Genomic DNA, 22,769 nt, shown 5'->3' on the forward strand with positions numbered 1-22,769 from the left:
TGGTCGAGGCCGAGATGGAAACTTCATCCAGACCTGTTCCAGTTAATCATTCAAACCTTCGGCAATCCCAGCATCGATCTGTTTGCCTCCGCTGGGAATTGTCAACTTCCGCGGTTCTTGCCAAGGTATTTCCACAGGAACGCATTGGCAGTAGGCGCCCTGACAATACAATGGCCACAAGAGCTGCTATATGCGTTTCCACCGACTCCGGTCATCCCGAAGCTGATCCGGCAGATCTGGCCAGAAAAAGCCAAAGTTATTGCTGGTGGCACCTTGGTAGCCCAGGCGTCCATGGTTTTTCCTCAATCCTTCAACTAGCGGTGTCCCCTCCTCTGCGTCTACCCACCCCCCATGGACATGCTGTCTCAGGGTCCCATACTGCACCCCAATCCCAGTTGGTTTTGTCTGACCGCATAGCTCTTGAACGCATAAAGATCTTGAACTAGGAGAGTTTACTCCGCTACAGGTAATAGACATTATTGGCCGGCGTCCTGTAGACCCTCTACAATCCGAATTTATGATTCTTCGTGCGAAGTCATTTCTGTCCCTGGGCTCAATCCAAGCGACAGCATCCCGATCCGTTAAGACCTTCGGTTCCACAGGTGCTTCGCTTCCTTCAATCCGGGTTCGAGAGGGTACTCAGAAGCTCCAACTCGCCCGAACCCAACTTACCCGGGTCTTACGACAATATAGCTAAAGGTTCAAGGGGTTCCAATGTCCAGGCATCCACGACATCATTCGATTCCTCAGGGGTGTCTCACAGAAACAACCACCACTTAGTACACAGGTTCCATTGATGGAGGCTCAACTTGGTACTTTCGGCCCTGCAAACCTCCCTTGAGGAACCCGATTCAATCAGTGGACCTGAAGTGGATCCGTATGAAGCTTCTATTCTTAGTCACCATGCTACCTTTCGAAGAGTGTCGGAGTTAAGGCTCTTTCAGTCAATTCTCAACTTTGCATATTCCTTAAGGACAGAGTTGTTATGCATCTCGACCCCTCATTAGGTCCCAAAGGTAGCTTCATCCTTTCTCATCTGAAACACAGAGATCATCATCCCTACCTTCACCAGTCCAGCTCCTTCACATCCCTAAGGAGATTCTTTGGCATTAGCTGGGCGTCCGCTGAAGCGCTGAAGTGCTATATAATTACGTACCGAGCCTATCAGGCGGACTGGAATCTCTCTTCATAAACGTAATACCTACCATGTCGGGGAGCCCAGATGTCAAAGGCATCCCTAAGTTACACACTTAGATCTTGCATTGGTGAGGCATATAAAGGCATCTCACACATCAGTCCCTTCTGGTATTACTGCCCATTCTACTAGATGTGCACGCCAGCTAATGCTGCATTTGTATCACATCCCCTTAGAGGAGGTGTGCAAGGCCGCTACATGGTCTTCGACCTCTTCCTTTATTAAGCATTAGTAATTACATACCATGTCAGCAAATGAAACTGCCTTCGGCACGCGGGTACTGGAGCATATCTTTGGAGACTGAACTTCCCACCCGTTACGGGACACTGCTCGGGGAGGTCCCACATCCAAGATGCCCGAAATCGCCTCCAGGAGAACGGTCCATTGGTACTTACCCTGAAGGGGCCTTCTCCTGTGGGGCGATGAGGGCATCTTGGCCCTCCCTGAGATTATATCAGTCTCCAGTTTAGTTCATACAGATCTAGGTATAGATATACTAATACTTTCAGTACTCTTCAGAGTTATGACAGACTTGTCGACAACAGTTAGTAGTTTTTATCGAAGTTCTTGACGTTTCAATGTTCTGTTATATGTTTATTACACTGTTCTTGTTACTTCCTGTTATATTTCTTGAGAGAGTTAAAGCTTTCGTTACTTCTGTGTCATTCGAATACTGGAGATCTAAGATGGAGCCCAACCAATCCACAGGAAGTGACATCGTTTAGCCCTGCCTCCCTGAGTATAGGTTGGAAATCACCCACATCCAAGATGCCCTCATCGCCCCACAGGAGAAGGCCCCTTCAGGGTAAGTACCAATGGACCGTTCTGACATCTGCCAGGACATGCAACAGTCAGGCCGTGTTTTGTGTTTGTGTGATTCCCATACCACAATAAAGTGAATCCAGCCCTGGTCATTTCAACCACTTTGGATAAGAGGGAGGCTTGCTTGTTGATGTCGTTTTTAACAAAATTATCTGCTGGCCTGCATAGGACAGGATTGCATCATGCTTCTTGAAATGTGCGGAAAGAAAGTCACTTGCTCCTTATTAGGTTTGGTTTAGTGCAGTGCTGATTCATAGTTTTATTGACTCAACGTTTTGGCGACCTGGGGCTTCTGATAGATTGCCACAGAGAGCTGAGAGTGTTGTTCTAGCAAAAAAGACGTGTCTCTGTAAGGTACACTGCCTTGTGTATTCTTTTAAAACTTCCCCACTTCTGCCACCCCAGCTGGCAGGTAAAATTGGTGTGAAAAGTAACGTAGGGAACTTGATGGTTCCTGAAATTATTTGACTGTCAGTATTAAATAAGGAGGCAGTATACGTCCTTCTATCTGCTGTTACTGATTCCTGGTGAAAGTATTTTGAAGGGGGAAAGGGTCAAATAAAATACAACATGAGGCAAAAGGACTGCACTTAAACCTAAGGTTTTTTCACTAATGCTTGGAGAGAGGATAGTTTTTCAGACACAAGAAAGAATTGCACAGCACAATCTTCTGTATTTACATTTATTTCAGTTGTCTTAGAGCAGACGAGATCTGGCCCAGGTTCACAACTCCACTTTGCCACTGATGCTTGCTGGGTGACCTTGAATCAGCCACATACTCTCAGCCTAACTTACCTCACAGGGCTGTAATTGTGAGGTTAAAATGGATGAGAGAACAGCGTAAGCCATTTTGGGGTCTCATTGGGGAGAAAGGTGGAGAATAAATGAAGCAAATACATAATTAAAACAACAGCCTAGAATTGCACTTATACTGTACCAGAAACTTTTATTATTTAGTTTGCAGAAATGCAGTAGGGGCTGCTATCCCATGTACATTGTTTTTGTGATGGGTGGGTAAACACACCTAGGATTATCCTATATGGATGCAAACCACCTTCCATTACAATCAGTGGAGAAACTTTATACATTTCAGTAGAGCTTGTTTGCATGTCTCAAGCCCTGGTTGTGGTGTAGTCAAGAACAACAGAGTTGCAGTGGATGGCCTGAGACAGGGGCTGTCATCTGCACTGCAAAACTGGACACACCCCATCTAACATGTGTGTTGCAGGTGCAGGCTGTGTTGAGTTTACATCCAGCCTGCATGATAGTTCCCAGTACTACACGTGGGGCTGAATGAGGAGGTGTGTGTGTTCTCCAGCAGCTACACATATAGGCAGAAGCGTGTTTCCCTGTATTCCCTTTGCTGAGTTGGATAAAGGGGGGGCATCTAGTTCCTGCTGAAGAGAGCAACAAAACTCTCATGAATTTACTGGAAAAAGATTGCTGCCTGTGAGACTGTGAAACAAAAATGATCAGATTTTTTTTCAATTGCAGTTGTCAACATGTGGAACAAACTTTTATATGCTATTTTAAAAGACTGTGATAATTTGAAAACATGATACACATTCAGCTGCCAAACTGTGATTCTGTGCATATACAAATATATAATAGATGCGAGTGTGACTTCCTTTGCCTGGGCAGGGTAGCTGTACTCACCAGTTACTTGAAGGCTGGACTTCTTCGCCAGTGTGGTGCAGGTTGAATCTTTAATCAGTTTCTCATTCTCCAGCAGCTACACAACCTTTTATGTTGCTATTCTGATCTGCTGGCCCTCCTTCCCTATCTCTTCTGTAGTTTGGGAAGGTCCTTTTTATCTCTTCCCTTTATACATTTATACCGCTTTTTGGCTTGAGCCCAGACCTCCCCCACCCAAGTCATGGCGCCTTATTTTTTACGTGCTCCCTTCCCCTAACTTTACAACCTGGCTATGCCTCTGGATACTTCTACACAGGGTTGCTCAGCCGATGGTATATAAATACTAATCATTCCCATTCCAATAGTGCAATCTTATGCAGTTGCTCCAGTCTTAAATCATCTTATTTCAATAGGCGTAGAGTAATTGAATAGGACCTAGTTGTTAAGAGTAGTGATAATGTTCAGTTTTTATCTAGCATCCGGCGTTCAGTTTTCAAACCACTAGAATCAACGGGTTTAGACCACAGTCAGCTCATCACAGACCTACACTGCAAGTAACCCCGGAAAAAGTGAAAAACCACTCCTTACGTTTTTTGCACTGCTACGAGGCTTTCGCGTGTGCTTTAGACCAAAAGAACTAGCCTTCCAGCAATGTTTTGCAGTCCAGCCCTTCGTGGGTTTGCGCAGAAGCAAGAAACCTTTAATATAAGGGGCCATTACTCCCACGTAAGACGCCTCAGGCCTAATGCCCGAGCCTATGAACTTGTCCACTCGAAAGGCATTCCCACTTTTCCCCCCACCCAAGCGAAAGCGCAAAACCCTGAGAGTCCTTATGCACCCTTCCTTTCGCCATGGTACATTGCGCGCCAGGCTCCCGAGGGCGCCTGCAAAGAGCGTGCAAGCGGCGCAGAGTTTCACAAACAGCCCGCCAGGGGGAAGCGGGGGAGGGAAAGGCTGGGCCCTCAGGCCTTCACAGGGACTAGAAAGGGAGGGAAGCGCCTCCCTCGTCGGAGGGCTAGAGCGGGGGCAGAGGCCGAAGTGCCCCTGCGAGGCCCCGGCGCGAGACGAGCCGCCTGTGTAACAAAGCCTTGGTAACGCGGTTGCTACCCCGGCGCCGGGCGCTTGGTAACCGTGTGTGGCCTCTTTAAACCACCCAGGGGGCGGAACAATTAAAAACACGCCTCTTTCCAAAGCCACCCCCTCCCCGTCGGCTGCCTGCCCTTTCCCGCCAGTCAAGCGGGTCGCTGGGTCCTGCAGCCCTCGCTCTCCGCCCTTTCCTTTTTCTTTCCTTTTTTCCCCGCCTGCTCCTCCTCCGCGCGCGGTGCTTTCCATATCCCATGCGGACGACGAGGCAGGAGCCTTCGGCGGCAGCGCAGCCCCGGGCAGCCGGCTCCGAGCATGTCCCACTGCAACTGTTGTGGGCGCCCCTTGCGCTGAGCCCGGCCGGGTGGCGTTGCAGCCGCTGCCCTGGAAGGAAGCGCCGCGCCGGGGGCCGCTCATGAGCGCGGAGGCGTCGTCTCCTCCTGCGCGCGCCTCCGCGCACCTCCGCGCTTTCTTCGGGATGGAGCCCGTCCCGCCCGGCGCTGCCGAGCTGCTGGTGGGAGCCTGCGAGTTCCTCAAAGGTGATGGCGGGGACCGGGGCAGAGGCGGCCCCTCGGTGGTCGCTCTTCTTCCATCAGCCCTCCAGGGGGTCACTGGCTTCCTGCCTTCGAGACACCTGCCTCCCTCAAAGGGAAAACGGGGCCCTGAGGCGACATTGAACTACGCCCGTGGCTTCCTGTGGAAGGGAACGGGAAGAGTACAACTTTTTCCACTTCGTTGTGTTGGGGAGGTGGAATTTCGGGGTTTCTTCTACTCCTTGAGGACAACCGCACCACTCTTGCGGTGGGAAAAGGGCTGGAGGAGGTGAATCTGCTCCATGTTTGTTTCGTTTGTGGAGCCCGAAGAGTTCATTACCCGAGGAAATACCACTGGATTTAGGGCACTTTTACACATGCTGAATAGGAACCCTTTCCGTTCATTTTGCAGCTACGTTTTTACTGTGTGATAACGCAAAATCCACTTGCAAGTGATTGTTAAAGTGCGTTGAAAGTGTGTTCCCGCATGTGTAAAAGTGCCCTTAGTGGTTTAAAGACGTGCACTTTAAAGGCTAACGCGATTGTATTCTGTTGTGCATTTGCGTGGACTCGAGTCCAGTTTTCAGAAGTGGCGAAGTGGACTCTGGCCACGGAAGTTTGTGCTGGAATAAAATCGTGTCTTCTCACAGGTTCAGATCTCTGTTTTGCTTCCCACAGATTAAGACGGCTTTTGCTTCTCTAGAGTTGAGTGGGGTTTACTTCTTACCAAACGTGTTTAGGATGATAGCTTTAACGTTATTTTCTAATCCTAATTTCAGACAGTGCTGTTCTTCCTGGTGAGGGTTGTAAAATAATGATAAACTGTGAGAAAGCAGGCTCCTATTAAAAATTACCACACTAGACCTGCAACTGTTCTTTCCCATCCCCTCTTTTTCAGACCGCCTGTATTTTGCTACTTTAAGAAACAGACCAAAAAGCACAATAAACACCCACTATTTCTGTACGGATGAGGAACTTGTCTACGAAAAGTAAGCTCTTGTTTATTATTTTTGCCTTTTTCTGTTGCTTCCTGCATGCTTCTGCTCACTTTCGGTTTTCTAGTTTGAAGTGGATTTTTTCTTCTTCTCTGCAGTGTGTTGGCAAGTAGACTTCTTTCTTTCTCTTAGTTATTTTACAGAAAGAATAACTGGAAGTTAACTATACTTACTCGAATGCCTGCATGTGTTAAATGAGCTTTTTAAAAAGCTTTTCTAGAGTGTAACTGCATCTTGGTGGACTCTTAAATAGAAAATGGTTTCCCTCCACCTTAGTTTCTTATTATAAAACTGATAGTACTTATGACAGCTGTGAGAAAATGGAATGTTTGTTTCTAAATCACCCAGATAATTTGCAGTAATCCCCTCTCTCAAACTCTGGTTTATACCTGTCATAAATAACTTACTTGTTTCTTTCAAACATTTGATAGAAAGAGTGACTAAGCTGTTTCTCTACACATGCCAGTTGTATCTGATCAGTGATTGAGCATAATAACGTATGTAGAATGTTTAAGCATTCAATGCACTTTTTCACTAAGTGGGTACTGTAAAAAGAAAATTCGTTTCTGGTTGAATTCTCTGTGGAGTCTTATAGTTCCTTCTATTATTCTGTCAGACAACATTTTGGAGCAGTTCCAGTCACAAACTGTTATCAAAGAACTCTGACAGCCTCAAGAAGTGCTTAATTATTGACTTTGTAAAACATTTGTATACTGAGGATTTCTTTCATTAATCATGTAGCACACTTCCCATCATTTGAGGTATAGCCATGGCCTCCAAGGCCCACAAGACTTAAGGTAAAGCAGGGGAAGAGTTTGAAGCTATTACTGCACAAAAAATTACTTGTTATGACTATTGCCAGTTAGTGTTCAGCGGTACTGTAATGAAATACCAAAGAATTATAGAGAATTGGAGGGAGAATGGATACTTCAAAATTTAAATAGCATGAACCACTATCCTGTCAAATTAGTACTGACTAAGAGCAGTGGCTCTCCAGGGACCAGTTTTAAAATCTTCTTTAGGTGGGTCTTTGGCATTTGTTTATGTTCTAGAGTTTTGTGTTTGAAATGTGAAGTGTAATCTTGGGGGGCCTGGCTGATTGGTGTGGCAATCAACAATCTGCCCAACCAAATAGGAGACTGTGATCATTACTAGATCTTGCAAAATCAGTGTTGTGTACAACCATGGAAACAGGAACCACTGATTGCTCCTGGGCTTGATTCAGTTTGCACTTCTGTCCCAGTCAGGGATGGGTGCAGATCCGCAATGAACTTACTATTGCTATGTATATCTTTACCCTAAGTGTTTCCTTTTTAAAGTATCTGATTTTTTTTTTGTTTTAATTCTTCCGGCTTTTAAAAATAATTCAGTGAAACTACTTCAATAGGCTCTTTTTTAGTTTCATTCTTAGGGTTGTATTTGAGAAGAAGAGTATAAATGGTTTAGTCTACATATAAAGCAGAAGGTAGAAGGCTGAGGCAGTAGAATTGACTGTAGTATTTCCAGCTGTCTGGAGTTGGGGAAGAATTATATTTTTAATGTTATCCTAGATTTTTAAACTCCTGAAAATAAAATATGAGTACAACGAGGCAAGTTTTAGGCTATTGGCATGTTGTGCTAGCTTTCTACTTGCAGGGGATTGTTAAAAAGATCTTTGAAAAATCTAGTTCTTTACCTGAAGTCTTAAAGTTCTCTCTGTTCTACTGCCTCAGCACTCTGTCACTTCCTTCAACAGCGAGGGTAGACCGATGTCCTTTGCACCAGTCAAAAGCTAGGCCACAACAGATTTCTTAGTGACAGATTACAGAGTTCCAGTCCAAAGCCATAGTGTAGAAGCACAGTCCAAAATTGTAATCCAGGGTCAGGTTCAAGAGTTTAAACAAGGCAGGTAACTGGTAGGATCAGCAGCAGCATTGCAGACATATTGATCCCAGACTGGCTGCAGTCTTATATAGGGGGTTGCTGGGCCCAATTCAGACTCCTCACAAGCTCAGTCAGCTCCACTACTCATGAGGAGTACAGGGGCCCAGATCCTGGGATGTCTTATCTTTAGCAGAAGGGTGGTTTTGGCCAGTGAGGCACACATTTCTGCACCTGGATCACACCTTAGTCCTAGCCCTTTGTCTCTTCTGCTCCTGAGGTGCTTCAGAGGGACTGTAGGCCAGTCCATTCTGGAACCTCCAGGCCTGAGGATTCTGCTGCCTTAGGATTCCTTTGGGAAAGTGTTGGAAAGTCTGTCTGACTGGGAGGGTTTTCCAAAGCAGGGCTTGGGTGCAGGTTGTCCTCCTCCAAGAACTCCTCTTCCCTTGCTAACCCAGGACGCTCCATGACAACCAGGGTAGTAACTGCCTTCGTAACTATAAAGTCATGTTGATCAATCACAGATAAGCCCTTCACTTGTAAAATAGTTGTATAATCTCTGTACTACTTCCTTATTCTTTATGCCTGGTCCAATAAAATATCACTTTTATAACTGGGGAGGATAAAAATCAATTACTCGTATATACTCATGTATGTCGACCCGCATATAAGCCGAGGCACCTAATTTTACCACAAAAAATTGGGAAAACTTATTGATTCATGTATAAGTGTAGGGTGGGAAATGCAGCAGCTACTGGTAAATTTCAAAAATAAAAATAGATACCAATAAAATGTTTTTCAATATTTATTTCAAGAAAAATAGTATGGTATCAACAATAACTTTAAAAGTTCTGAAGTGGAATATATAACTCTCACAGACAGTATCTCTTCAGAGTTTCATAGGGATGATGCTCAACAAGATCCCCCTTTTAAACAGTCCCTACAGGTTCTCCTTCAACACGGATAGCTTATCATTACTCAGTGAAGATACTTGCGTGGTGATGGCAGTAGCTGCCCCAAAAGCAAGTCTTTTTTGCAGGTCTGCAAGCTGAACTGGACAGAAGTCCCACCTGCTTTCCACAAACACTGGGTGGGGGCCGAGAAAGGTGCTGGCAGCGGCTGCACTCTAGGGCATCCTGTGTGTGTGTGTGTGTGGGGGGGGGGGGATTCCTGCCACCATGGGCTCCAGTGGTGCGGATTTCCCAATGAGTATGGCTCCCTAGCATTCATGGAGCTTCCTGGCCTGAACAAAAATTCTGTAACATATACATTTAATATTCACACCTATTCACTGAATATTCACTGTGAATTAAGCTACTGGCTACCTGTAGTGCAGCAAAGCAACAGCCCAAGGCTTACCTGGGAGCTGCCTTTGTGTTCACATAGCAGGGAGCAGGTGCAGAAAAACACTCTCAGCTCCCAGCCTTTTTTCACTCGCCACCCATTCCCTCCACCCGCTCGCCACCCATTCACTTGCGTATAAATCGAGGGGGGCTTTTTTCAGCACAAAAAATGTGCTGAAAAAGTAGACATATACACGAGTATATGTGGTACTTTTATTTTAAAAATTGGAAAAAATTGTTTTTGCATTCATTACCGGAAATTTATTTTAGTCTTGTTTAAAGTGTAATGCATTTAATGCAAATACAGTTTCTTAAAACCAAATTTATGGCCTGTTCAATAAAGGGCTGCTTTTCTCTGCTTTGAAACATCTGTAAGGGAAATACCTGGATGAGTTACATATATGTTGCTTAATACTGGGGGGCAGAAATTGGCAAATCATCACAGGTGTCAACTCTTGAACTTTCTGGATGAACGTCTATTGTTTGATCTCTACAATAGGCTTGGTACTTTAAATGGCTATGATTCTGCCCACCAATAAGAGAACTTGAACATTTACCTTCTGTCTCATAAAGGACACTTCTCTGCTCAGTAACTACTATCAGCAGTAGCTTGCAGTTGAGATTTACCTGTCTGTGGGATGAGGCAGGGCAGTGTTATAACAACAACGAGGCAGACTGAACAGAAAGAAACACTGGAAATAAGTTCTGTATAGTAGTATTAATTCCTGCTAGCATCTATCTTCAAAAACCTTTCATGTCTTTTAGTTGTCAGAGACCCTCTTTTGGCCCATAATAGTTAAGATTACTAGAAGTATGTTATGCATTTTCTGATTTAGTTAAAATTGTTACATTTTTATGAAACACTTTATGTGCCTTCCTGACGTTGACTAAAAGCCCCTTCAGTTTTAAATTAAGGTGTGTTTGTGGTTGTAAGATAGCATGAATATACTCTTTTATTTAGGAAGTGTCTAAATAATGAAAAAAAATAAGATATTTAAAAAAGCCTTTTTTCCTTGGCGACTTAACTTACCTTTATTGAGATCACCTTGCTTAGTTTTTTGGACAGATGGAGGTACGTGGTAGACCATGGGAATCAAACAAGTGGGTGGTGATCTTGAGAATATCCTCTTCATGAAAGAGGAGAAAGAAGAAATATGTTCACAAGGAAGAAGAAAATATACATTTTGGAACTGACATGAATTTGGGCTTCTGTCCAATAAATTCAAATGACTAGGGTTGACCCTGTGAATAATTGAGGGACTTTACTTGCCACTTATCGTAGAGGCATAATGCTTTAAATATACCCAGTATTTTAAAATTTTATTCTTGCTGTTTATTGGACTAATATCATTAATGTCATGGTCACTCATGGGGGTCCATATCTTTAAACCTTACTTGAATTGAGTTCCTAGGGCTTCTTCAAGCATTGGAGTTTATGCTGCAAACCCATTCATGTTTGTTTTTTAAATCAGTAAACCAATTTAACACAGTGATACTTATTTACAAATAGAACATCGATAGGAATGAACTGTAAGGTTTTTTGTGTGTGCCATCCATGTTTAGTAGGGATTTTTCTGTTGTACAGTATCTAAGGCATCATTAGGCTTTTAATAGTAAAGCTGGTTTCTTTTTAAGTCAGAATATATTTATGTTGCTCTGTGATGGTATTTCTTTGACAGGGATTCCAGTCTGAACACTGCTTGAGCTGCTAATCCGTGAATAGATGATCCATGACACAGTGCCCATATCAAGTGGACTTGAGCTTACTGCCAAGTAGGGCAGCCGATGGGGATAAAAAAGAGTGAGGCTAAATTGTACAATGAACATCCAAATATTACTTTGGGAGAGATGAATAGAAGCGAATATGATCAAGGGTTTTGGTGGTGAACTGATACAAAAAGTTTCATCTAATGATGGAAACTGAGAGCTGATGTTGAAGCTTTGTTGTAAGAAAAGTGCGTAGTTAAGCTAAGGAAGATAAATTTCTGTCATATCAGTGATGATTATGTCTGTCTTGAAGTTTGTGTACTACAACTTCTGAATCAAGGTCTGCTTTAAAGACCAGATTATCAGGATACACTGTTAAGTTTTAGACTTTATTTTTATTTTCTTTGATTTTAAAATAAGTAAATCATATTTTTCTGGAATCCTGCCCAGGTGGTGCACAATAAAAATAGGAAAATTAAAAAATAATTACGTGCTTAGGTGCAAATGGAAAAGAAGAATGTGTTTAGAAAACAGGAAAAAATTATGATGTTTAAACTGTACTCTTGGCTGTGATCAGTAGTTTACTATGTGCACATTTTGTAAAAGAAAATCTTGGCATTTTATGGTTTGTGGGTATTGACAGAAACAAAATGCTGGTGGTTGGTATTTTCAAGAAACTGCCAGTTCTCTTCCTCCTCCTCAAGTAATTTGGCTCTGTCATTTCTCTTGTTTATCAGACTGGAATGATTCTTGCAGCTTAGCAAACTAGGCATCTTGAGTGTCATACTTTAAAATACCCTAACAGTGGTGGGATCCAAACATTTTAGTAACAGGTTCCCATGGTGGTGGGATTCAAACTGTGGCATAGCGCCAATGGGGCTGGGCAGGGCACGACAGGGGCATGGGCGGGCATTCCAGCCGCTGCGCCGGTCCTTGGGCGGGAAACGAATGCACGCAGGCGCAGGCTGCCACGCACGTCGGTGCTTCAAGTTCTGTACGCTACTGCTGAGAGGAGGGGTGTAACTGAGGCAAAAATCACATGGCAAAATCACCAATTAGTAACCCCCTCTCAGCACACACAAATAATTAGTAACCTACTCTCGGGAACCTGTGAGAACCTGCTGGATCCCACCTCTGCCTATACACTCCAATTGGTCAGTTTAGTTAAACATGCCAACATTTTTAAATATTTGACAGATATGTATCTATAGTTCTGTCAACCCATTTTGATTAACTGCTATTCTATAGCTCTAATTATGCCATTTGGTAATAGCTTCTTAAACCATCAGAAAGGGTTAAAAATCACTTCTTCATCCAAAATTAGGAGTTTCTGGCCACATAATGTAGTTTTGTAACTTGTAGCTCTTGAAATAATTGTTTTGCAATCACAGTAATTTTGCGTGATATTAAACATTTAAGAGCATCTTGTGTAGCATAGCATTCTGTTATATGACTAAATTATCTGCCTCTGGTACAAAGAAGTTCTTTGAAGTAGTTCACTGTATCACTGCATTACAGTATTGGAGGCAGTTTTCAGGCACAGTAGTTAAGCCCTCTACACTCTGTGCCTCACCAAGGTGCAGAGCAGCAACAGATGTGTTTCAGACAAGCTGTGCTTGTTAAACAGAGTTGGGCCTACTAAGTCAGTTGAGATCAATGAGCTTAGAAGGGCGTTTAGTATTGCATTAATTTAGGATTGCGCTAACACTGGAGAGCCAGCATGGTGTAGTGGTTCAGAGCAGGTGAATTCTGATCTGGAGAACTGGGTTTGATTCCCCCTCTGCCACCTGAGTGGCAGACTCTTATCTGGTGAATGGGATTTGTTTCCCCACTCCTACACACAAAGCCTGCTGTGTGACCTTGGGCTAGTGTGGTTCTCAACCTTCCTAATGCCACGACCCTTTAATACAGTTCCTCATGTTGTGGTGACCCCCAACCCTAACATCCATTTCACAGATGGAGAACACTGATGCAGAGAGTCTTAGGCAACCCCTGTGAACGGGTGGTTCAACCCCCAAAGGGGTCCCGACCCCCAGATTGAGAACCACTGGGCTAGTCACAGTTCTTCAGAACTCTGTCAACCCCACCTCCGTCACAAGTTGTCTGTTGTGTGGAGAGGAAGGGAAAGGAGTTCGTAAGCCCTTTTGAGTCTCCTTACAGGAGAGAAAGAGGGAGGGGGGAAATTCAGGCTCTTTTTCTAATAGTGGTTTAAACTTGTTGAATACTTTGTTAATCTGAATAGTGTTATTGGGCTCAAGTGAATTATATATATTGCAAGATTATTATTAGTCTATCCATATGAATACACTGCATTCTAACCTCAACATTCTGAATCTTATTTTTTTTTAAAAAAGACCTACTCTGCTGCCCAATATCAGCTGTTTTCTCAGAGCTAATGTATACAACACAAGTAGAATTCAAGGGTATCCTGAATCTGTAATCTAATGTGGAAGCATACAGTCTTCTTTGTATTGTCGAAGGCTTTCACGGCCGGAGTCACTGGGGTGTTGTCTGGTTTCCGGGCTGTATGGCCGTGTTCTAGCAGCATTCTCTCCTGACATTTCGCCTGCATCTGTGGCTGGCATCTTCAGAGGATCCTCTGAAGATGCCATACAGTCTTCTTGACTGCTGAACTTCAACTGACTGTACTAACAACTTTTTCTGAGATGGAGTATATCTTCTATTACTTCGCTTCCACCACCTGGTAATCCAAACACATTATCTGTAAATGCCTGTGACTTAATAAGTGTAGTCAACACCCATGAATTCATCTAATTCTTAAATTGGCAGTACATTGGGGGTGGTTCTTATGATGATTACGCACTTCTCACTTCCACAATGTACTGCAACTGAAAGGTTTAGTATTGTGAGAAATCTTTCTGGTCTTCGCATGCATGTCTCTCCGCATGCACGTCTTTTAGTCATTGTTTTGACTAAAAATCCACAGCTTTTTCAGCCATTCATCATGAAGATAGTCTTCAACCTTTGGTTTATTGTTCTTTCATATATTTTTAAAGTTTTAATCCTGTTTAGTATTGGGCAGCCCAAACTGTAGGAAATATTCTGAATGGGGCACACAGTAGATTTGTATTCTGATATTGTAATTTGTGGTGGGTGGCTGTCTCCCACCTAATGTTTCCTTGTAGATTCATATGCTTCCTTTTTTTTCTTTTTTTAAAGGTTTTTTGGTGTACACCAAAGTATTTTCAGTTCTGGTTCTATTTTTTCCCCGGATACCAATTCAACTCAATGGGTATATTGTGAAATCAGCATTTTATTTCTTTCATCAAGTTACTCATTGAAACTTACTTGGTATAATCAGCCACTTTGGCGAGATCCTTTTAAAAGACTTATGACTTCTTGGGATTATACCATCCTGAATAAGGTTGTGCCATTTGTGTTGGTACCTTACTGTTCATCCCTAAGTCCAAAACTTTTGTATGTCACATATTGCTGGTTCCAATCCACCCACAAGTAAATCTAGTTTGCTAGCTATAATTGTCAAGGCTATTAGGCAGCAAATCAGTAATATTAGATGAACTAAATGTGGAATGCAATCACAAACGCCTGTGCTTGTACATGCTCGGACTTCTGTATGTTTTATTTGCCTTCTTTTGCTAATGTTATTTAAACTTTCCTAATATCATTTAAATATTTAACTTATCTATTTAAATTTGAAATCAGAAAATTTTCTGATTTCACATTTTTCCAGAAATTCCAACACTGGCCCCACAGCACATCTTTGAATCCCGCTCATGCATGTCCACTGTTTCTTTTTAATTGTTTAACAATCCACAAAAGAACCTCCTATCCTATTGCTGTTAATTTTTTCCTCCCAAAAAGTTAGTGTGGCAAGATGATAGGCATTATTCTTACAGTGCAATCCGAGGGTGGGGGCAGAACCTCTCAGGAAGTAGCTTGACCCCAGCGCTGATATGAATGACACTATTGCTGGCGTAAGGGGCATTTGCATGACTGCAGAGGCGCTTATGTCCATGTTGGGGAGCTGTGTGTCAGCACAATGCCTGGCAGCAGTGCAGCTGTGATGCCAGCATTCCTCCAGTCCAGGGCCCCACATTGGAGCTAATGGGGCATTCCTGAGGGCAGGGTCAGCTTTAGTTGGCTTCCTGAGCCATTTCAGTCTGGGAACGTCCCAGTTTTCCAGTGTAGACGTGCACTGGCAAAATCAGTGGTGCAGCTCCTTGAGCTGCATAGATCACTTAGTCAGGGTGAAGAGACAGCATTGTGACACAGCAAGCATCTTTACAGAACATCATTGCCTTTTGTAGCCACGTGAACTCCGCTGTTGATGAAACTTGCAAACTTAAATGTATTTTAATGTTTTTTAAATTTCAACCTTGTATGATATTTTTAAAAACCCTCTGATTTTCTTGGTAAAATTGGTCCTCCTTAAAAAGATTTCCACTTTTTAAATAAAAACTTATTTTTGATTAACTTCCTGCATTGAAATTATATTACCGCATGGGTCATTTTTCACTTGCATATTTTGATGGTGCCAGTGGCATGATTTTAAAAAAATAGTTGGATTTTTATAAGTTCACCACTTTTTAGCTATTGCTCCCACTTGAGTTAAGAGTTGCTTTTATTTTAATGGTGCTTTCAAGTTTGCTCAAAGTGGAGTTTATATCAGTGTTGCAGTTTGGTTCATGCCAACTCTGGTTCAAAATCTAGACAGTGCCAAATCTAGCATGTTCTGCTGTGTGTCTCAAAAGATTATCTGACAAATTATATATGTACAAAAGCCAAATGACAACATTACACATTCATCATTTTAAAAACCCTTGGAGCTGCCAAAATTCTGTAAGGTCAGCAGACTTTGGTACACCTTAAATCTGGGGGAGTTAAGGCAACACAACCACTTTAGCAAATTTGTATGTGGAGAGTCCAGATCCTGGGGGGGGGGGGCTGAATCACGGGCCTCTGCTGGTGGATTTGCCCTCCCTGGGGCACTTAGCCCAGCAGAGGGGAAAATCTGCCAGTGCCTGGATGCTGCAGGGCCCTGGGACGCCCAGCTGCGGTGCCCAGTTCTGTGTCAGTGCTCCCAAGCTATGTCAGTGTAGTGGGGGCATTCCTGGTGGTGGAACTGACCTTAGTTGGCTTCCACTGTCCCTTCAGCTCCCTTGCACCAGCCTCAAAGATACACCACATTTTCCGAGGTGTATATCTGCTTTCCCCTATGGGGGATTCTGGCAGGCTTTACTTTGTAACCTTTGAAGAGGGTGGGGGTGACACTGAAGCGGTGCTGTCCCTGCTTGCCAGCCCAGTCTGGATTGGGCTGTAATTCTTATTTAGAGCAGAATCAAGTTGCCTCACCTATCTAAGTCTCTCTTCTTGTCCCGATAAAACATGGAAGGCAAAACATTTATTGTATTTAGAAATCAACTTTTTCTGTTGAATTTGAATTTATTGCAGTTTTATACCTACCCTATCAACTTGAGGTAGTTAGTCACCCATTTATTATTATTATTATTATTATTACTATTACTATTACTATTACTATTATTATTAAAGGTTTGGGGAGATGGGGAAGAATGCCTGTTAGAATTAGCTAGGCAACGTACCAGCCAGATATTGTCAATTAGCTGCCTATTTGACCTGGTCATATATTCTGTGAAGTTAAGTGCCACTGTATAGGTAGCAGGCTTAACACTTATTTCATTATGGTGTCACCTTATAGCAAGAGAATGAGTTGCAGAAGGTGTTGACAAACATAGCAGCTTAGTAAAGCTTCTCTTTCTGACCACCTGTCACCAGTGTAGACCTAATCCGTACAGAAAGACAAGTAGTCAGCAGTGATACAAAGTGGTTTAAGGTCACACAGACAGCTTCACTTTTCTGCACTTGTAACTGCAAACTGCGTCTGGTATCAATAAATGCCGAAGACAAGAAACGTTAAAATATATTTGTAGAAAGCTTACCTAGCAATAAGAGTTGAAATAATCCATTACAATGTTTTTAATATTAGTGTATACTGTTTCACAGTAAGATTGCTTATTGATGCTTTTAAATTAGCATGAATGTCACACTTGATTATGAGATTTGAGCCAACCTGATGTAGTGATTAGAGTGTCAGTCTAGGGTCTGGGGCAACATTCTCTGTAAACCACTGGCATGCAGACACTTTATTGTTGCCACACAGATCTGGCAGCCGCCGGTAGGGGGAGTTCTCATAGAGTTTTTGCAGGTGGCTCTGTGCCACTCAGTGGTAGGGAACTTCCTCACAATTCTCTACCATGGTTAGAGGCACTATTGGTCTGGGGGACCATGGTTCAAATCCCCATTCTGTTATGGAAGCTTGCTGGGTGACTTAGGTCCGGTCACCCTGCCTGAGTCTGCTCTGCATAACAGGGCTGCTGTGAGGATAAAACAGAGGAGAGGAGAATGATGTTAAGCTGTTCTGGGACCTAATTGTAGAACTAGGCAAGGTATAAACGAGGTACATAAATATTTTGTGGTGCTCCCTGACCATTTTTGACAATAATTGAGTCATTGTCGAATACTGGTCATTTTTGGGATCATCAGATGCCAATTATTATTATTATTATTTATTATTTATTTAATTTGTATACTGCCCGATCCCCGAAGGGCTCCGGGCGGTGAACAACATTCACTACAACATCAACAGGAGCGGTCGTACAAATATAAACACATAGGCTCCATCCCATAAAATAGCTTAAAACTCATAAAACAGCAAAAAACCATAATACATAATAAAAGACGTCCGACCCCAATTTAAAACCTACCCCCTTGGGGGGGGATGGCAGGACCCCTCAATATGAGGGGACCTCCTGATGTAATCCTCGCCTCTAGGGGGCAGGAGGCAGTAAGGGGGACATACTATGTCAGCCAGCTGGACACTCCAAAGGCCCGGTGGAGACAACACAGTCTTACAGGCCCCAAGGAACTGCACCCAGAAGTCCACAAGTAGGGGTCTGGACAACTGGAGGAAGGGTGTTCCCACACCAGGCCGGGGCCAGTGCCCGATAAAGGTCTAATGGCCCGCGTGCGGGAGTGCCAGCCCCAGCATCATAGAGGGGGGGCCGGGGGCCACCAGTAAGTTTTGCCTCACTGCAGAGGCGCAGAGGCCTCTAGGTTAGAGGACATATGGGGTGATTGTGATCCCGGTCGAGGTACGAGGGTCCCAGGCCGCGCAAAGCCTTAAAGGTCAAAACCCACACCTTGAAGATGATTCGGAATTCAACCGGGAGCCAATGCAGCTGTCGCAACACAGGCTGGATGTGTTCTCTGAAGGCGCCTCCTGTGAGCAGGCGTGCTGCCGCATGTTGGACCAGTTCCTGGTCTCGATTACTATTTAAGAGGCAGAAATGGCAATTTATCTATGTAACCTCCCCATTATATTTTGACAACCAGGAAAGTTGATTCTCAGGTACAGTTTGTTCAGTTGATGGTATCGAAAGATGAACTTGCCAACTGCAGGACTTTCTGTGACTGTGCAGTATATTAATGTTGACATGCATATTGATTGGGTGAGAGTATTGAGACTTTATTCTGGCTTGCATAAAGAGAACCATGTTTTTGTTTTTCTTGCAATTTTTAAACCGCTTTGGAAGAAGTTTGTTTCTGCCCTCTTCCGGCCTATTTTTAGAAATTATATGTCAACCACTCATGAGTTAAGCATTCTAATTGATCATGTCCAGATTTCTGCAAATTTAAAAAAATTCAGGGTCCAAAACTGCATTGAAGCTTTATTCATCTAAATATTATGATATATTCTCATCACTCCTAATAATGTGATGGTAAATGATGGATACCTTGTTTTTGGTATCAGCATTACTAACTCACATTTACGTTTGTTCTGCAACTTCCGAATCTCCATTGCCAGCTATTTTAACACTGCAATGTAACTGTGCCAAGTCCAATTAAATATTTTATGATTAAGCATCAGAAACTGTCTTGCCTAGAAAAAGAAATTGCACTTGTATGCTTTCTAATGAAAACAAAAAGCTGAATGGGCCAACTGTTCTTGCACTTTAAAGGTGCTTAACTGCCTGAACATGATTCTTCATCTTAGAAGTATCTCTTAAAATAGAAAACTTTTCTCTGTTTTAATACTTACCTTGTAATACAGGTATGAGGAATAAAGCAGAAAATATGATTGGCAAATGCAGGACTGACTTAGAACTTGTAACTAATTAATGACTTGAGAACTGGCAACTGGCTTATTCTCCAAAAAGAATGGTAACTCTTGTTCTATTCTTTGCAAGCAGATCTAGACTTGGCATATCATACTTGACTGACTAATGCACAATAGGCTTTTACTTGGCTAGCATGTTCTTCAGTTGGTCTGTATCTGTTTCAGTCTGAGGTTGCTCTTTAGAGCTTTACCTCCTTGTGTTTCTGCTGTTCTCTCCTGTGAGGTTTTCTAGGTCTCCAGTCTTGCAGGTGTTCTTTCAACAGGGACTCTTTGAACAGCTGCAGAAGTAGCTTTTAGAGAATTTTGCAGTGTTCAGCATGTATCCTTAACAAGGAGACTCTGGATTAATTTATTAAAACATGTTTCCATAGAGCAAGTACCTGCTTTTGTAATGCCTTTTTTGCCTTTGAGGGTTACACGTACCAACAATACTGAGATGACAAGCCATAATTATATTAAAGTTGAAAGTTCCTCTGAGTCTGAACTGAGAGTAAAACACAGGAAAGATTCTAAGACAATAGAGCATGCATAATGTTTTAAGAGCAGCAGTGGTGTTGTGGTTAAGAGCAGGTGCATTCTAATCTGGAGAAACCAGGTTTGATTCCCCGCTCTGCCGCTTGAGCTGTGGAGGCTTATCTGGGGAATTCAGATTAGCCTGTGCACTTGGCAGCTGAGTGACTTTGGGCTAGTCACAGTTCTTCTGAGCTCTCTCAGCCCTACCTACCTCACAGGGTGTTTGTTGTGGGAGGTGGAGGGAAAGGAGATTGTCAGCCCCTTTGAGTCTCCTTACAGGAGCGAAAGGGAGGATATAAATCCAAACTCTTCTTCATTTCAGCAGAATCTTAACAGGAACATTAGCAGAAATTTCATTTGAGGGGCCACTTAACCCTGCATTCTTACATGAGTCTTGTCCTTGGCTTTCTTTCATCCCCTGCCTAATTTACCCTCTTAGTATCCATCAACAATCTGGTGAAATTGTGTAAAGAAAATAATGGTGTAGTGAGCATTCTCTGTTCATGTGTATTTGTCCATCTTGCTGTTGGAAGATTTTTGCCCCCACTCTGTAAAGCAGGAGAGCTGAGAACAGAGCACACGAGGACTAGTCACAGTGTCTTCATCCCCCCTGCCCCACCTCGCCATGATTTAAGTGAAAGGTTAGAGTTGGACTGGGCTTTTTATGCGTACATTATTTAATTTGTAGTACTTTTTAGGGATTCAAAGCCTAATCCTGTGAACTGTGTGTAACCTTTTTGTAATAATCACATTAACCATAGTAGTACTGATTGTTTTCTGACAAATTTCTGAAAGCAATGAACAAATGTAACTTTTTGTATATGAGAATGAGAATCTTTATTTCAATTCACAAGAAAATTTAGTAAAAATGGTAGAATTTGGCTTATAAGTATCCCTTTAATGTTTATTTCTGACATGCTTGTGTTTGGATTTTTAATATGAGACATATTCAAGTCTTTATAAAATCTATCACATTTGTATGCTTGCACTCAAGAGAAACCAAATTTTGAGGGGTTTTAAAGAGCTTCTGCAGGAATAAGCTAATAGGGGAAGACACACATTAAACTGCTGGCTGCAGTTCTTACAGAATGTAATATTGCTGAAACTTCTATGACTTTGAAGCTTCAGCTTTTGTCAGTGATGTTGCTACTCTTGTAAGTCAATGTAGTTCTGCCAGCATATGATCGCTATGCCAATCAAACACCTTCTTTCCATACAACTGTTAATATTCTTCAGTGGAATTGGGTTCTTCCAACAAAGAAAGACAGAGGAGAAGGAAGGTGTGGGACTTCCTTTTAAGGGACAAGCACAACAAGGGATAGAGGATAAAAGGATAGTGAAGTGTTTAGCCAAGGAGGAGGAGATGACCACTGGGACACTAGAGAAAGAGAAGTCTTGAGGAAGCCTAGGGCATTAAATGCTGAAGAAGCACAGCTCCAGTCATCACACCCCCATCCAGGCAGACTGAAGCCAGGCAGCTCTAGGAAGAGAGGGAAGAGTACCTGGGACTCCAGGTGAGGCCATAAGGGCTGACAGAAGGCAATGCATTTGTATTCAGAAAGCAAAGCTCTTGAATTAGCTATTGAAATGATAGGTCAGAATTTTTGCTTTTGTGACAATTGAGGTTTTTATTAATGGAAATAAAAATAGTTATGTTTGAATGTATGTATTATTCTTACAATAAATAAGAGTGTTCTGTGTCAGTATATCATCAGCTTATAATTGAGATGAGCATACATAGCCTAAGGGTGCAGGAAGTCAGTGTTGTTGAGCCGATAGGGAACAGCAACCACAATGCTGTCAGATTCTGTATCTCTGCATGTGAACAAGTGACAACTACTAATGTAGTTACATTCACCTTCAGAAAGGGAAATTTCTCAAAGATGAGGGGGATAGTGTGCAGGAAGCTGAAAGGGAAAATTAAGAGAGTCAAAACTGTCCAGGATGCTTGGAGGTTATTTAAAAACATAGTAATAAAAGCTCAGCTGGAATGTGTTCCGCAGGTTAGGAAAGGCAGCACCCAGTCCAAAAGAAAGCCGCCATGGTTAACAAGAAAGGTTGAGGAAATTATCAGAAAAAAGAAAATGTCTTTTAGAAAATGGAAGTCCAGTTTGACTGATGAAGAATATGAGAGGGAACACAAATGGTGGCAAAAGAGAAGCAAGTTAGCTGTAAGGGAGGCAAAAAAGGATTATGAGGAACGCATGGCTGCGAACATCAACACCAGCAACAAACAGTTCTTCAAGTATATCAAAGGTAGGAAGCCAGCTAGGGAAGCGGTAGGCCCGTTAGATGACAAAGGAGCAAAGGGTGTGCTAAACGATGACAGGGAGATTGCAGAGAAGCTGAATGAATTCTTTGCATCTGTCTTCACCCAAGAGGAAGTTAGGAAAATTCCTGCACCTGAACCATGCTTCTTGGGAGGCGAATCCGAGGAACTAGCGAAGATAGTGGTAGACAAGGAAGAAGTTCTGGCAGCCATTGATAAACTAAATGCTACCAAATCCCCTGGCCCAGATTGCATTCACCCAAGAGTTCTTAAAGAGCTCAAACATGAAATTGCTGATCTTCTCACTTTAATATGCAACTTATCCCTGAAATCAGGCTCTATCCCTGAAGACTGGAAGATGGCCAATGTCACACCAATTTTTAAGAAAGGATCTAAGGGGGACTCAGGAAATTACAGGCCAGTCAGTTTGACATCTGTTCCTGGTAAATTAGTAGAATCTATCATTAAAGATAAAATTATTAAACATGTAGAAAAGCAAGACCTGCTGAGAAAGAGTCAGCATGGCTTTTGCAGAGGCAAATCCTGTCTTACAAACTTACTAGAGTTCTTTGAGGGTGTAAACAGGCATGTGGATAAGGGGGAACCAGTGGACATTGTCTACTTGGATTTCCAAAAGG

At 42.8% G+C, this 22,769-nt stretch overlaps 1 protein-coding gene across 3 annotated transcripts in view; it reads left to right on the top strand.

The window, feature by feature from the left end:
* Positions 1 to 4,864: 4,864 nt before the first annotated feature.
* The window catches only part of CDC14A (cell division cycle 14A), a 104,511-nt gene continuing 86,606 nt past the window's right edge, over positions 4,865 to 22,769 (top strand). For 2 of the 3 annotated variants that reach the window (XM_048496820.1, XM_048496823.1), the window contains exons 1-2: positions 4,866 to 5,274; positions 6,167 to 6,257. In XM_048496820.1, the coding sequence (XP_048352777.1) occupies positions 5,151 to 5,274; positions 6,167 to 6,257 (215 nt within the window). In that variant the 5' untranslated portion in view covers positions 4,866 to 5,150. Of the gene's footprint in view, positions 5,275 to 6,166; positions 6,258 to 22,769 lie in introns of all 3 variants that reach the window. The other variant, XM_048496822.1, reaches the window with a different exon arrangement.

The sequence above is a fragment of the Sphaerodactylus townsendi genome, linkage group LG05, assembly GCF_021028975.2.
Source record: "Sphaerodactylus townsendi isolate TG3544 linkage group LG05, MPM_Stown_v2.3, whole genome shotgun sequence".
Lineage (NCBI taxonomy): Eukaryota > Metazoa > Chordata > Lepidosauria > Squamata > Sphaerodactylidae > Sphaerodactylus > Sphaerodactylus townsendi.